The sequence below is a fragment of the Lagopus muta genome, chromosome 19 (genome assembly GCF_023343835.1).
Source record: "Lagopus muta isolate bLagMut1 chromosome 19, bLagMut1 primary, whole genome shotgun sequence".
NCBI lineage: Eukaryota > Metazoa > Chordata > Aves > Galliformes > Phasianidae > Lagopus > Lagopus muta.
This window is the reverse complement of record NC_064451.1, coordinates 5,279,370-5,295,488: the sequence shown is the minus strand read 5'-3', so window position 1 is coordinate 5,295,488 and position 16,119 is coordinate 5,279,370. Positions and strand designations below refer to the sequence as shown.

Genomic DNA, 16,119 nt, shown 5'->3' with positions numbered 1-16,119 from the left:
AATGAACCGATTACCAGTCCACAGAACCACAAGGTTGCATTGCACTACATAAATACTGACCAAACGCCCCCAAAAATGCCAAGAAGCTATATGCAAATCCAAAACAGAATATTACAACTGTTTCTTTCAGTGAAGACCAACCAGTCCCTTTGTGTACACATTTAGTTTTATTGTAACAAAGCAACTTGTACACTTTAACGTTTAAAACTGAGCATCTTTCTTTCCTTTCCAGTGAAACAAAAAAAAAAAAAAAAAAAAGAATTTAAAAATAAACAAGAACAAAATTACAATAGAGAATGTCAATTCCAAATAAGATCCTACAGGTTCTGCTGATTCTCCATCAAGTGGCAGGGCTCAAAGTCATCATTAGGAGAAGATTTTATTTTAAAAGTGTCATCTTAAACTGCAAGGATGTTTGTTAAACATCACAATTAAACATGCCAAAGGAGAAGAAGCCATGTTGTCAAAATGCCCACTTACCCCACCCACACATCTGAAACCCACCCCAGGCTGACCTTCTATAACCCCATTTTTTTTTTTTTTAGCTTTTTCTTTTTTTTTTAAACAAGAGAAAGTAGACAGATACATGTTGGTAAATGCTAACTGTCCATATTCACATAGAGACACAGTGTAATCTCTGAGCCCAATATACAGAGAAAGAAGGAAAAAAGCTAGATTCTATGCACTACTACACAGGGGCCTAGCACTCTTCAGCTTCCAGCAGAGTGAAGGGAGCAGAAGGTTTTCTTTTTTCCCACAGAATATGGTGTGTTGATTCCATAAACAGTTTTTGTTTTGAGACAGAAAGGGATAAAAATGAACTTGAAACAGAAACTGGTAGATTCTTTTCCACTGCCTTCTGCTCAAGGTATTTTCCCCAAATTAAATTGTGAACCATGGTGTAGAGGAGAGAAAAAGAGACCTCAAGAGAACAAGGAGACTGAGCACAAGAAAAAAAAGACAGCAACTTGCTCCCAGGGACTGGAGAAAAATTAAAAAGGTAAAAAGGGAATTTGGAATCCATCAGTGTTCAATTAGTCATCTTCTCCTTCATCCTCCTGTTGAAAGATAAACAACAATTAAAAGTCTAATCACTAAACGCCAGATAGCACGAACTTTCAAATGCAGTAACTAGAATGTTTTGCTACCCTAGAGACTACAGTCCTACAGTATTACTCATAGCACTGTGTGATCATCTGTCCTTCTTCACTAATAGTGACACTTATCATGAGTTATGCAGCACACAGAAGCCAGTCAGTACTGTACGTCCCATTGAAAAAACAGCTTTGAAAGAGTTACCATGACTTAGAATCACTAACATTCATCATTTAGAAAGTGAATTCATTCTTTTTCTTTTGTGTTTCCTTTTCAAATCAGAAGAGCAAATTTCTTCAACTTTCAGAGGCTGGTATTCTAATTACAGCCCATTACTCAGCACACAGTGCCTGGTACCACACACAGCAGTCCTCCTGCCTCAGTAACCAGAAATAAATGCTCAGTTTCAACTTCCCAATGCCCTGAGTGCTGTCTCCAGAGCCCCACTTGCTACTAAGCAAAACTTAATTCCTGCACGCAGTGAAGAGTCTTAGCTAGAATGCCAATAAGCCAAAATGAACCAACAGGCAGGAGAATCACAGAACTGGATGCACCAACAAAAGCTACTGACAAGTAAAGTTTTGCTATAATGCTCGCTAATTAATGACTTTATTAAGCTAGAGCAGATACTAATATCCTAATTCACCTGGAGCACTTTCCTTGCAGGTTCACTCAAACCAGGTTATTTGCACGCTCAGATACAAACATACTTACCACTACACTGGAATACTGTAAGTTAAAGCAGTAATAGCTCTGCTTCTCTCCTAAAACTTTGTCAATGACTGCACAGAAAACTACCTTCATACCAATGGCTCAATATTCTCACAAAGTCCCTCCATTAAACTGATTTGATTCCCACAGATCAGAGAGGGAACAGGTAAAGGTTGAGCGCTCACCTCTCCTTCCTCTCCCTCATCATCATCTTCATCTTCTTCTCCCTCATCTTCATCTCCTTCTTCGTCAATATCCTCCAACCCTTCTTCCTCTTCATCATCATCATCGTCTTCCTCTCCCTCCCCTTCTTCATCATCCATATCAGGAACCTTAAAGAACATACAATAACTACAATGATCAAATTCACTTTTACCTGCGCAGCGCTTCTGCAGGTACGGCTAACAGCACGGCGCTCCTCTTACCAAGTAGTACTGTAATGGATTTGGCCAGATGTCATCCTTGATGACCTCTCCTAGCTCGTCAGCACCTGCATCAGAGTGGTCAGTGAACCAGGTAAAGAAACTTTCTGGCTCTTCATGCTGCCTCTTCCTACTGGCTTTGTTCTGTGTCTGGCTTGAACGTTTTGTCAGATCCTGAAAACAAAGTTAAGAAGTTCTCTAAATACATTTTTACACTTTTTTGTGTGTGTTCCCCTCCCACCCCCCGCCCTCCCCCCCAAAAAAGTAAAACATGAGCACCATTTAGAAACACACTTGTCTAAACAACCAAAACTTGACATCTATTCCATCTTTCTGGGAAAAATCATAAAATAAATGTTTGGAATCTTAAGGATTCATAGCAAAAGGTACCACTCAGCAGTAAGCCTACTTCTTTAAATGACTTCCACTGACACACTGTGGATACACAAGAACTTGCACTTCCTTTATGCCTCCCTGTCACGGAAGTAAACAAGTGTTTACTGAAATGCCAAACTTAAAATAGCTTAATACTGCTCTAGAGCTGCTGCGATTGTAGCTCAGTGCTACATCTACCACATAAATCCACAGTTTAAAAACGGTCAGTCTCCACACTTCTAAGCTCTGTCTTTAACTTAACAGTGAGATTTAAGCCTGCCAGGTGTTCTTATCTTAGCATGCTCTGCTTTGAAGTCTTCAGAACATTCTCTGTGGTAAGCAAATAAAAATGCACACAGTGCTACAACGTATGGCCACAAGAACACATCCACCACATCAGCCCAGAACTTTCCTGAGCTTGAGAAGAACACAACCATCCTGTATTTAACCCATTCTTTCTTGGGTTACAAGGTAACTCAAAACTTCCAATGTCTGTTTTCTTAACAGAATCGTAATGTTTATAAGTTTATACTATTTAACTGAACAATACTAAAATTCACATCGATTTTGTGGTATATTTTAAAGACCATTCAGCTACTTCAAACTAGAACTGTGATTTCTGCACAGTAGCTAAGTTGAGCTGTTGTACAGAATTGAGGATAAATTATGTATCTCCATATAAGTGTTGCAAAACATGAACTACACGTACAGAAAAGAGGGAAAGGGGTGGAAAGGGGAAGAGACAGCTGCTGTTATGAAAAAAAGAAAGGAACACAAATGAAAATGATGGTATCACATACAGCAGCAACTGCCTCTCCCAGATACACAGAGACACACCTTTCCAGATTTCCATTTGATCTCAGTTGATTTTGAAGATGGGTCTCCGCTTTCATTCAGGTGAAACTCTTTGGAGAGAACTTTATTTTCAAAGTATGGATTCTCATCAAAATACTGCAAAGTTGAAAGCCAAAGGTTAGAACTCACAGAAAGTAATCGTATACGTGCCAAGTCAAATCTGGTACTAAATAGACAACTGGAAAGACTAAGTGACAAACTACAAGCCCATACACAACTGCACTCAAAAAAGCAAAGTCACAAGCGAAGGAGTATTCAAAGTACTTACAAAATCTATTCTGTAACCTGATTTGATGTCTTCAAATTCTGTCACCTCAACTCTGGTCAAATAATGCAGTGCCTCTTCGTCTTCTTCTCCCAGCAGTGCAGATACTGAAGAAGAATTAGGAATTCCAAGTTAACAAAGCTGTTAAACTTATGTCATGGACAAGAAATACAGGAGATTTCCACTGCATATGATCTGAAAAGCAACACATTTGAGCCAACTTCTTGTGGCCCATTTTTTTAAGACAGAAGCCAGAAAATCGAGTACTAGCAGCTGTATTTTCTTTCATGGGGCTGATTATTTGTGGAAAGTGTGAAACTTGTCATTTAAAATACAGGAAGAAAATTGCCATGGAATCCTAGTGATCAAGATGTTCCTTTGGTCAGCAAATACAAGAGCCAAAAAGCTTATAAAATGTACCCTGTGACAAAAGGAAGTGTTTGCACACGAAGCAGGCTTCTGTGTAAGTGATGCCTAGTAACATTCCTAGAAAACACTCAGAACAGCAAGAGCCTCACATTATAAGCAAGGAAGCATTGAATGTACGGAAACAGAGGGCTATTAGCAATATACCTTGCGGGTGGTTGACAAATGTTGTTACCCAGAAATTTGGGATTTTGGCGATCAATTCTGACCTCTTCTGGAAGAATGGTTGGCGGAGTTTGTTGTATTTCTGTTCTACTTTCAAAATTTCCTCACTGGCTTGTTCATTCAGTCTGTAATAGAAAGAGCCATGCTAACCTCACGAGAGAAAACTGTATCATCAGTAGTTAGCTGCAAACTGAATGGATTTAACTATAATAGTCAGGAGCTCAAACATAAAACAGAGGCTCAAAGCCGTAACCACTGGCAAGAGACACCCTACCAGAAGCAAATACACACATCTTAATGAAGCACTCTAAGTGTATGTTATGCTTTGCAGCATTACATGAGGGGCAGACCCTTATTGATGCAATGCAAAGTAGTATTCAACATCTTACACATTTTGTTTGCAAGACACCTGTTGATGTGTAGTACGTAACACTATTACCCACCCTGTATAATTTTGGGGCAGGTAAGCATGACTACAGCAAAGCAACTTTGTACCCCACATCAATAAAGCCTTAAGACAGAACACTTAAATGGCTTTCTAAAAGACAGAGCCCTGAAACCACAACTTGAGCCTTACTTCTCACCTGCATGCATAGCAGGGTAATGTGCATGCAGATGAGACTCAAATACAGACAGAGCACGCACTATCTGGGGAAATTAAATTGTCAGTGAACTTTTCTACCTGTTACTCTACAAAAACACACATGTATAATAAAAATATTTCCAATAAAGCTATCTTTTCAACTTCACTGCTCAAAAGCATGAGAATACTTTTGCAAAACAGCACACGCGTCAGCATGGAAAATCAGTAAGTAATAAAGCTCTTAACTACCACAGTGAATTTAAAAATACAAACTCAAGTTCTGTATTATCAGTTTAAAAACTGTTAACCAAGAAATGGAGGCACTTATTCAAAATTTTGGTCACAGACAAATAATTCTTAAAGCTGGTCAGGTCAGAACACAACACACCCCGTGGGGGAAGCTGGAGGGACTGAGAACCACTGCCAAGCACATCATGGACATTTTTATTTTTGGAAATCTCTTACTTTCCGCTAAAGAAGAACGAAAGCTTTGTAATGTTTACCTGTCTATTTCATTCTGTACTTCATCAATGTGTTCAATTGCTTCCTGTTGCTCTTTTTCTGAAAAATAAATGAAAATGCATCAAAATCCCTCAATTCTTGAACCTGAGGAATCACTTGACATTTTCTCCTAAGACCTGTCCCAGCGACCTACTGCAGAAATACAGGCGTTTCTATTTAGTGCCTTCAGCACTACCAGCCCTTCAAGTTTCACCTACTTTACGGTGAAGTGTGGCTGAAGTGCTGAAAAGTTCACAGAAATGGGACTGCTTACAAGTTTATGTCCAAAAATCACAGCTCCAGTTCCTCTAGGTGGTTTTACAAATCAATGTGGGCAGTAAGCAAATCGGGAGAGATAACTAACAATTTCACTATGCAGTTACAAGCCTAAGACCAACAGATTTCAAAGAACACGCATTAAGCGGTTCGGAAAAGACAGGAACATCAATGGGAACAGCCCAGCCAGGAACGCGCTGCCTTCTAAAAACCAAAAAGCACGCGGGATGGGTCAGTTACAAGGACAGAACTCCGAGGTCACGCTTCGTCGGGTATTTCCTATCGCTACGTTCCCTCGGACGCGTCCGGCAAAGCTCTCGGTTAAAGGCCGCCCGTTCGCCCATCGCGCCCGGAGATGAATGAGCGGCAGCGGGAAGGGGCCGGCGCGGCGCGATCAGCGCTCCCCGCATGGCTCAGCTCTCCCCGAAAGGGCCCGGTCGCGCCGCGGGGAGCACGTGTGCGACCGCAGCGTGCGGCGGGCAAGGAGGAAGGAGAGCTGCGCCCTTCCTCTGGCGGCGGCAAACGGGAGGAAACCCGCGGCACGGCGGCGACCTTTCGAAAGCGCGGAGCGGCCGCGATCGCACGTGGGGAGGCGCGGGCGGTTCGCTCGGTCGGGCACCGCGTGGCCCCGCGGCGGCGGCGGCGCTCCATCCCCGCGCGGCGAAGCGGCACCACGCGGCGGAGCGGCGCCGAAAGCGAGAGGCGGCCAAGCATCATGGCGGCGGAGCACAATGAGGCTCCGCGGATGCCGCTCCGGGAGGGGGGGCGGGGGGGCAGAGCGGCAGAGCGGGGGGGGGGTCCCGCCGCTCCGCCGAGGCCGCAGCGCCCCCCGCCCGGCCCCGCCCGCGCCCGTGGGGAAGAAGGCCGGGCCGGGAGCGGAGACAAAAGGGCGCTAACATGGCCTCCTCCCGCCGCCGCCGGGGCCTGCACATCCGCCCGGCCGGCCCCGCGCTCTTCCCGCCTCCGGCCCGGCCGCGGCCCGTGCGCTCGGGGAAAATGGCGGTCGGCGCGGCGCGGCGCGAGCCGGACGCCGCCATTCCCTTCCCGCCCCCGGCGCGGCCTCACCTGAGGTCTCGTCGGCCCCATCGTGGTTGGAGTTGAGCTCCTTCTTACTGACTTTGGCCGCCGGCGCCGACATGGTGGCGGTGCGGAGCGGAGCGCGCAGGGAGGGAGGGGGCTGTAGCGGGGCTGAGGGAGGGGGGGCCGCGCGCAGACTCCTCCTGCTGCCGCTGTGCTGCCGCCGCCGCCGCCGCTCTGCCGCCCTCCGCCGCCTCCTCCGCCCGGACCTGGGGCTCCCGGATCACAGGGGGCGGCAGCGGCGCTCGCACTGCCTCGCGCTCCCCTCGGCCAGAATCGCCGCCGCCGCCTCCTCCTCCGCCTCCTCCTGCTGCTGCTGCTGGCGAGGGGCGGGCGGCGCGGAGCGCATGCGCAGCAACCCCCCCCTCCGGGGCACGGGGGGGACGTAGGCCGCGACGCGCAGGCGCACCGAGCCCCCCTCCCGGGCGCTGGGCGGCGGGCGGCGAAGGGCGCAGGCGCGCGCCGCTCCGCTCCTCTGGAGAGGACGAGCGCGCCGCCGCGCGCAAGCGCTGAGACCGCCTCCCGCCGCGGGCGGCACGCGCGCAGCCGCAGAGAGGCTCCTCCCGCGCCCCGCCCCCGCCGACCACTCCATGCTGGGCGCCCATTGGCCGCGCCGAGCGCTCTGGTGAGGCGGGGCTCGGCGCGGAGACACAGAGGACGGCGCGAGAGGCGGGAGAAGAGAAGGAGGGAGGCAGGGAGGCGGAGGTGGGGGGGAGAGAAGGGCGGCGGCGCGCGCAGGTGTTCGTGTGAGGAGCGGCCGGGGGCGATATGCGCGTGCGTGCGCGCCGCCGATGCCGTCACCCGGCGCACGTGGCCGCGAACCTTCAGCGTGAGCGCCGAGCTCGAAGCGCGCGCGTCTCCTCACCGCCTCCCCCGCCCTGTGCGGAGAGGCCGTCTGTAGCGGAGCGATCCCGGCGTCACGAGGGGCTGGCAGAGGTCCCGCGGGGGAAGTTTGTCTGTGTGATGGTTTGGGATCGATGATCCTAACACGCAGCCGCCCCGAGCGGCCTCACTGCCTGAGGTGGCCCTGCCGGCACCGGCATCTCTGGTGCTGCCTGGCCGATGGGGCCCTCGGACGTGGCTGCTGCCTCCGCGTTGCTGCCTCCAGCTGGAATATGACTCAGACCAGTTCAGACCTTACGTTCCGAGGGCGCAGAGGCCCTGTCAGTCACATCAGCCCACTCCGTTGGAGTGGAAGCACAGCCCTAGAAGGTCACTGAGCCCCGGTGCCTGCCAGCACACCTGCCACTGCAACCAGGACAAGCAGCCTTTAAATAACCCTTTTTGTCCCTTTCCACCTGTTGTGGAAGAGCTCAGTGCAGCCTCCAAGCTAAGTGAGCCCTGTTTTGCTCTTAAAGTAACAGCTGAGCCACTCTTTTCTACCAAAAATGCAGCATATCGCTCACAAATAAGTATTATAATGCAGATCAAGCTAAGAAACAGACACAGCTTTGATGAAGTAGAAACTTGCCCTTTGTGGTTTGCTTTCCAGTCACACAACATTCTCACATTCTCCCTTCCCTTCCCTTCCCTTCCCTTCCTTTCCCTTCCCTTCCCTTCCCTTCCCTTCTCTTTCCCACCTCCTCAAGTTGCCCTTCCAATGTACTTAGCCAGCAAGGCCTGGATCAGCTCCTGCCTCCTCAGAGGCCCCACAATAGTATCCCATTTCCCGTTCACACCTGTGGCTTCCAAATCCCAAGGTTTTTTCCCTTTGTGTTCCTTGCTGTCACTTCCTGCCGGCTATGTCTGCTCCCGCGGCCACCCACAACTGCTGTGGCACAGCCACAGATTGCACTGTGCTTCCCCATGCAAACACAAGAGGAGCTGCCACCTGTGCTAGAAGCAGCAATGAAGCATCACAACTTAATAATGCAGGATGATCAACCTCTCCCCTAGAGGGAGGTCTCAAGGCCTTTCTGATGCCCAACACAGCAACAAAGTTTCTCTTGCGCTCTGTCTGCATTTCCCAAGATTGATTAATATGGATGTTTTCATATCTAGACAAGGTAAGGTAAGCTCAAGTGCGCAGCACGATTTTCTTTCTTCTGTTTTCTTTTAATCTCTTCACTATGCAACTGTGTATGTTTGCTTATTTCCCTTTTAACACTTATAATATGCTATTCTGTTCTACAGATCGGCCTTTTAAGGTCCACAATTTGAAAATGTAGGCTGTATAATTGAAAGTGAGTTCTGTGATGATCAAAGGAGCATATGCTTACTCCCTACTACTTCTGCACATAAAGCAGTATGTGCTCCTGAAGTGTGATTTGTCTGTTCCACTGATGTACCCTTTCACCCAAACTGACCAGTTGCTTTTAGTCTTGTCTGCCTTTCAAAGGAGAACCTCACTTTCAGTTCAGCTGCAGTCTGACTTTTGGGTATAATTCATAAAAGGTCTCCCAACAACAGGTGCTTACATACTTCTGGGGCTTGGCTCAAACAGTTTGACAGCAACTCACAGAATGATGCCTTCTTTGTCCTCCCTTCATTGCTTTATAGAGACGTAATGAAATATAACGAAGCCACTGAGTTAGTGTAGTTGTTAAGAAGGAAGGATGAGAGCAGAGCACCTAGTGGCTGTTGCTGCTGAATTGATTCACTGTTTGTTCTTGCTGCACTGTCAACATATATGCCCAGGAGCAACATGACTCAAGTATGTGTGAAAAAGCAAGCAGCGCAATTCTCAACTCATCTGAAACTTTCCTCTTTGTAGGGATCCTAAAGCCCATGTAGTGTCATGAAAAAGAAAGGAAAATGGCATCTAGGTGATATAAAGCCTTGTTACATGAGTTATCTGCTGTTACACAAGGTTTTACAGAAATTACATGTGATGCTCAGACATAAGACTGTGCTTAATATTCATGATAACACTAAAAACAAACATCCTGTTTAGAAGAACTTGTTCTTGTAATTGATAAATATTCAGTCACTTTCCTTCACCGCTACTGATGTTTTTCATTGTCCGTAATTAACACCTAAGGCAGTTTCAGTCCTTTAATGACTGTTGATTATAAAATGTACAGTTACAATCCTGTGAAATAGATGTGTTAATGCATTTGCAGAATATGGTGTCCTCCTCCTCTCCTCTTTTATATATATATATATATATGTATAAAACATCAATTGACAAGTAACACTTTTTCCTGAATGACACCGTCCAATATGCTGCCTCTATCTCAAGTAGCTTCTTTCCTTTGGTGTTACAGTTTGTATTCCTGCTCTTCTCTGAACTTCAAGTTGTATGGTTGTAGTTGCAAAACTGGACTGTCTGCGGTATCTTTCCAGCTGAGTGCACGAGCGTTGTCAAGTAAAGGAGTTAGATCTTCACAGCCTTCAGGGTGGCAGTGACACTCAGATAAGTGAAGAAAACTCATGTTCGTTTTCCTCTGTGTATATGTGAACGTCTGGGGGGTGTTGGCAGCACCTGATAATGATTAGTGGCCTTACAGTTTACATAGAGTGTAGTGGTAGTTGCTCGTTGTTCTCGAGAATGGAATAAACAGAACCTATTCATAAAGACAGTCTTGTCTTTGATGCAGAAGTTCAGATCTCCCAATATGTCTTTCTTTAGATAGATATAGAATCATAGAATTGCTTGGGTTGGAAAAGACCTTAAAGGCCATCGACTCCAACCACAACCTAACCATACTGCCCTAACTCTAACAACCCTCCGCTAAATCATGTCCCTGAGCACCACATCCAGATGGTTTTTAAACACATCCAGGGATGGTGACTCAACCACCTCCCTGGGGAGCCCATTCCATGCTTAACCACCCTTTCTGTAGAGAAGTTTTTCCTGATATCCAACCTAAACTTACCCTGGCACAACTTGAAGCCATTTCCCCTCATCCTGTCACCTGTCATCAGTGAGAAGAGATTACTACATCTAACATTACTGCATTACTACAAGACAGAGACATAATTGGTAATCATGCCTAGTTTTTGTAACGTCAGCTGTACCTATTAAACATGGACCCTTGATTTGGCAAGTGAAACCAGAAAATGTGCTAAATCCTCACAAATACAATGTAATGATGTGTGAAAAAATGAAGAATAAATTTCCCACTAAGTATTCCTGCTATACAGAATGGGCATACATAAAATCATGCAAGTCACTGTGATTAATAGCAACTTAACATTTTTATAACTCTCCATCCAGAAGAATCTCACAGAAATTACTGTATGGAAATAGAAAACAAGGATCGTTTTACCACCGCTGAAATACAACCAAAAGGTTTTACAGCTGTACATCTGTGCCGGGAGCATGCTCTGCCACAGAAACCTTGCAGGCTCACGATCTGTATCTGGAACAAAGACCCACCTAGCAGTGCAAGGCAACATTTTTTTAGAGCATATGAATGCTTCTAAATGACCGAGTACAGCGATGAGTTGAAGGCTGAGCAACACTTGAAGTGCACAGAAGCTCGTACTTGATAGTAAAGTCTGACTGACGTATCAGTGCTTACTCTAAGCAGCAGCAGAGGCACACCGGCTGCTTTGCTGCGTGTAATCAGTTTGACAGCCCCCAGGAATTGCTGAGTCTCCATGACCCTGGAAAGACAGTTTGGCACATACATTAAACAGTCAAATACCTCCCCTCCAACTGTTTATTCATCTCCACAAGTCACAGACCTTCCCAGCCTGCGCTCACATTAGCACTGAGTGGTTAGATAACGATGGAAGAATCTTCCACGTGTCCTCACAGTTGTTGCAGTCAGAACCCTCAGATGAAAATATTGCTGGATTAAATACTGCCTTTGAAGCAGAATGGTGCTTCAGTAGCACAGACAACACAGTGAGTAATGTTGTATAATTGAATAAATCCAATGATTCTGTTGGGAGTTTTTTTTTTCCCTTAATTTTTGGCCATGTTCCCATTAGATGTAGTCACTAAACTTGATTTTTGTTCTTTCTTATGCCAATGTTTTTAACTTACCGGAGTGCTCATCTGTAATCTAGGAAGAGCTGGATGGTCATTAACACTTTTTCCTATTCCCAGATATTAGAGACAAAAAGGCAGCAAAAAAAAAAGTATATATAAAGTAAAAATAAAATAAAAATTCACAGTCAATGAAACCTAAGACACTTCTGAACATGAGGTGTAGGCTCTTCAGACCTATGAGTGCTTATGAATGTTTTGTTTCTTTCTTTCACACAAGGTAAAGAGTTGTAAGTAGCGCAGGGAGCTGAAATGATCTGTTCCTTCCGGTCTATAAGGGAAAAATGCTTATTGGAAGATTCTCTTGAAGTTACATTTGGAACTGTGGAATTAAGAGTCCCTGTCCAAAGAGCCATTTGAATGGTGGAGTTTCCTGCCCTTCTTGACGTTCATTTAGATTTTTTACTCCATGATTGTTATCCTGGAGCACCGTGTCTGTGATCACTAACTGTACCAACGGACCCACACATAGATGGGTCTGATCTTAATCTAGCGCTACTGAACTGCGGTTTGTAAGAGCAAAAAAATATTGACATATCTACCTGTCCAGATGTGCTACTGCCACTTCCAGATGTGGATATCCATCTCCTCCAGCCTGAGGAGTTCGCAGCTCAAGATGGGATCTGGAATGTACAAAAGTCTTGTACAAAAACACGTATTGGCAAATGCCAGAGTGGTTCTTCACTACCTGCAATGCCCGCAGGATACAGATTTCCCCCATGCATTCACACCTGCAGATCTTCAAGCCTTTTCTTAGGGATACTCAATTACTGTGGATACTGTCCACTGTAGGACAGAATTAGTGCCAATCCATTCGGTGCTGAGGCTGTAGGAGCCTTCAGCCACGCTCAGGATGCTTAGAATGGTTTCACAGAAAATCTGTCTGGGTAAATCTGAAAGACTTTGCATTTATTTGAAATAACCTGATCATTAATTAATACCTGTTGTGGATGGTTTGGTGTTTGTGCTTGAGGCTCTTTTACTACATATGCTCTTGTGTAATAAAAGCTGTGAACAGAAGTTGTTGGACAAACCGACCACTCACAGAAAGCATTCCTAGGTAGAATGATCAGTCACTGACAGGGACACTGTCAGACTGAAATGCTGCAATTAATACTGGGCATTACTCTGAAATAGCTGTGCCAGCTCTGTTTTAGTGTAGAAGGCCCTAAAATAATAAACAGGGGAAGTAGTGTTTGCCTTTGCTTTCTGCTCCGTCCAGGGAAAGACTGATTCCCTTGTAGCTGGGGCAGAAGATCCAGTACTGGATAGAGTCCTTCTAAGTAGACACAGCAGGTCTGGATCAAAAGTACTCAAATCATAGAATGGTGTGGGTTGGAAGGGAACCTCAAAGATCGTCTGGTTCCAACCTCCTGCTGTGGGCAGGGTTGCCAACCATTAAACTTGTATGAAAGCTGAATCAAAGCTTTAGGATATCTAAGTAGGGATGCAGCAATGTTGAGGAATCATAAAACTATTTTGTTCTTCTGAAGGTTTTCCTTCAGAGAGCTTCAAATAATCCTCTCTCACTTTTCCACTCGTGGGGAAGTTAAGAAGCACACGCCTTTTCCACAAACAGAATCCATAAACATTTGTTTTCCAGTACTTTATGGCCAATTCTCAAAACTCGTATTTATCACCTCCTTCTTCCTATGCAAAGAAAATTCTTGCTGAATCCCAAACCAAGTTGAATTGCTTCAAGATTTGGCCCCTCAGGAAGAGCCATAAAGACCACAGCTTTACCCACTGTATTCCACCCATTGTCACGCTACCCTGGAGAGCCGTTTTTGTGAGAACCATGAAGGGCTTCCCCTGCTACAGAGAGCACTATCGATACTTGAACTCCCAGGGGAAGTAACCTCTGTTCCTACCCAGGAAATATCAGATTAAAACAAATACACAGAATATCACTCAGTGAAGAGTGAGTGCGTTATTTACAATCCTTCCGTCTCAAGTTGGCGTCATTCAGACATTCGCAGCACGTCTTGAGCTTTCTGTAGGAGTGCAGTGACAGAGGAGGGGAAACAAAAAGGAGGAAAATGCGTGGAGATGTCATACACAGTTTGTGCTATAACAATACAGTGTACACATTATTCTTGTCATCTGAGAATGTCAAAACTCATAAAAGAATCTAGCTAAATATAAAACCTCTGTGAGAAAAGTAATTCTTGTATTGATTAACTAAATGCCGGTTATTCAGTTATCCCTCATTAGAGCCAGGGACAGAATGTAGGAATAGAGCTAGGCTTCAGCTTCAGCGACATAAAATGCTGCTCAAGTTGCCAACAATGAAGATCTGCAAGTGGAATTTGGTTAATTGTGTCAGTCTGTAGGAACGCTTATGATTCGTTGGTATTACAATGGCTCCGAGAGTCCTGAAAGTTCTGTGACTGCCATCCCTTTGTGCAAGGTGCTGTCTGAGCCCCAAGCAAAGAGGTGCCTCTGGCTTGGAAGGATCTGAAATCTTTGAGGATGTTGTTTAACTCATTTTTCTGCTAGAATGTCCTGCTTATGGATCCCCCCCCCCCCACATTCCTCCTCTCTTCCCCATCGTGCTGGCCTTGGATTGTGCCAGTGCTGGTTTTTGTGCAGCCTCGTGTTAAACTGAATCGGGAACCTGATTTCAATTAAAAAATAGTCCTCAGAAAAACATTTATTTTTAACTCCGAGCAATACATATTCTGATCTGTTCCCTGCTGCAGATGCACAAGGAATGCCACAAGAGACAAGGTCGCATAACGGCAGGAATGAATGGGGAAAGGGTGAGGAACAGGTTGCATCGATCTCACTGACTTAGAAGATGCGTTTGTCAACGTGTGCCCTTAGCACGGCAAGGCTGCGATTCAGCTGGTGTGAAAAAAACACCACACTGTTGTTAGTTTTGTTTAAATTAACGCAAGCAAGTGGGCTATCGATGTACAAAATAAGAGAACTTCAGGTGATACAGTAAAAGCTTCCAGAGTAGAATTTGACATCACTGCCAAAAAGTCATCCTTTCCCTTTCGGATTCAAAAATAACAACTCTCGAAAACGCACAAAGCAAATAACCTTTAAACTCCGTGTTTGCTTTTGCAGTGGCACGACTGGAAAATAATTTCATCTGCCTTTACAAAGAAAGCTGAGGAGGGTGTAAAACAAAGTCGAGACCATTTCCCTCCCGCCACAGCCGTACGTCTATTATCTGACTCACCACTTCTGGGATTCCTTCTGGCAGTGCTGGTTTTATTGCAATGAAAACTCAAGCGTGTGAAAAATATTCCCTATTTTCTGAAGACTGTTCTATTCTCTGTTCACTGTTTCGTTCAGGTCAGTATCCCTTCCTTTAAAGGTTTGCAACTAAAGATTCAGAAAGTGCTGTTCTTAAGCCTTGTGAGAAGGACCGGCACAGTGGAAAGGAAGGGGGAAGGGAGAAATGAAAGGGGAGGAGAGTCCATATCTGAAGAGAGACTCCAGACTAGAGAAATTTTACTGACATCCATTCAGTATCCAGCAGGGTCTCCTTCAAGGGCTTTTACTGAGATCCAAAGGCTCTTGCAATTCACAGAGGCATTTACATGCAACATTGCCCTCTGGGAGCTAAGGTATAACTGTACTCCTGGATAATAATAACAAAGAATACTACCAGATTCCCATTGAAATGTCAACCAGGCACTACTGTTCTAGAGAGCAACAAAGAGATGCTAGTATAATTAATTATGAAGCCTCAGTACCCTCATTAACACTTCTTTAGTGCCCAGATCTTTGAAAATCAGCTGTATAAAGTGACTGTCAGAGTTAATTCCTTATAAATTGCCTCCTGTCACTGCAGCAAGTTCTCTCAGGCCGTGGTGATGCTGAGAAATCTCTTGTGTGGGATTCTTTTTTTTTTTCTTTTTTTTTTTAGTTCTGATGCTGTCGTATTGGTTATTAAAAGTATAATACATAAAGGTTGAATGAGCAGCAGTTTGTCAGGATAGGATAGAGCAAAATCAAAAAGCTCTTAGGTAACCCAGCTTCCATAGATCTGTAACATAAATAGGAAAAGTTTGAATTGCTTAAATGGGAAACTAAGGACAAAAGAAAAACAGGAACGGAAGGTGTGACATTTGGCACTAAGACGTTTCCAGACCTTTTTCAATGTGAGGATGGCAGCCAGTTTATAGCCTTCTCTCCTCCTACTGCCTTTATGACAGCATTTCAGCTCCAGGCCTCATTCCGATGCATCCTCCCTCCCCACCACTCCTGCTTACAAATATATATTTCAATAGGCTTAGGCTGCACAGAGTTCCAAGCCCAGCATGTAATGCGTACAATTGTTTTCACGCTTTTCCACAAAGAGCCACATTCATGCCTTTTGGGGCTCTGCTTTGTCATGCTCTTGCTCTTTTTTTTCTTTAAGTTAGACCAGGATCAGAACCCTACATGAAGGCTAACAAAAAGGCTAAAAAAC

General features: G+C 45.3%; 1 protein-coding gene across 1 annotated transcript; it reads right to left on the bottom strand.

Annotated features, from left to right (window-relative positions):
- Positions 1 to 524: 524 nt before the first annotated feature.
- Positions 525 to 7,094, bottom strand: SET (SET nuclear proto-oncogene). Its single transcript, XM_048966282.1, has 8 exons — positions 6,740 to 7,094; positions 5,401 to 5,458; positions 4,297 to 4,439; positions 3,727 to 3,830; positions 3,441 to 3,554; positions 2,232 to 2,402; positions 1,992 to 2,138; positions 525 to 1,058 (listed from the first exon to the last, which is right to left on the bottom strand). The coding sequence occupies exons 1-8, from the start codon at positions 6,810 to 6,812 to the stop codon at positions 1,035 to 1,037; spliced, it is 834 nt and encodes a 277-aa protein (XP_048822239.1). The 5' UTR covers positions 6,813 to 7,094; the 3' UTR covers positions 525 to 1,034.
- Between the last annotated feature and the right edge of the window lie 9,025 nt (positions 7,095 to 16,119).

Bases quoted from the DNA above. Each gene is read 5' to 3' on its own strand.
- SET (XM_048966282.1), bottom strand. From the start codon at position 6,812: ATGTCGGCGCCGGCGGCCAAAGTCAGTAAGAAGGAGCTCAACTCCAAC. The intron at 3,555-3,726 runs GTAAGTACTTTG...TCAACTTTGCAG, and splicing joins CAGGTTACAGAATAGATTTT to TATTTTGATGAGAATCCATA. The intron at 1,059-1,991 runs GTGAGCGCTCAA...ATCTTTCAACAG, and splicing joins ATGAGGGAGAGGAAGGAGAG to GAGGATGAAGGAGAAGATGA.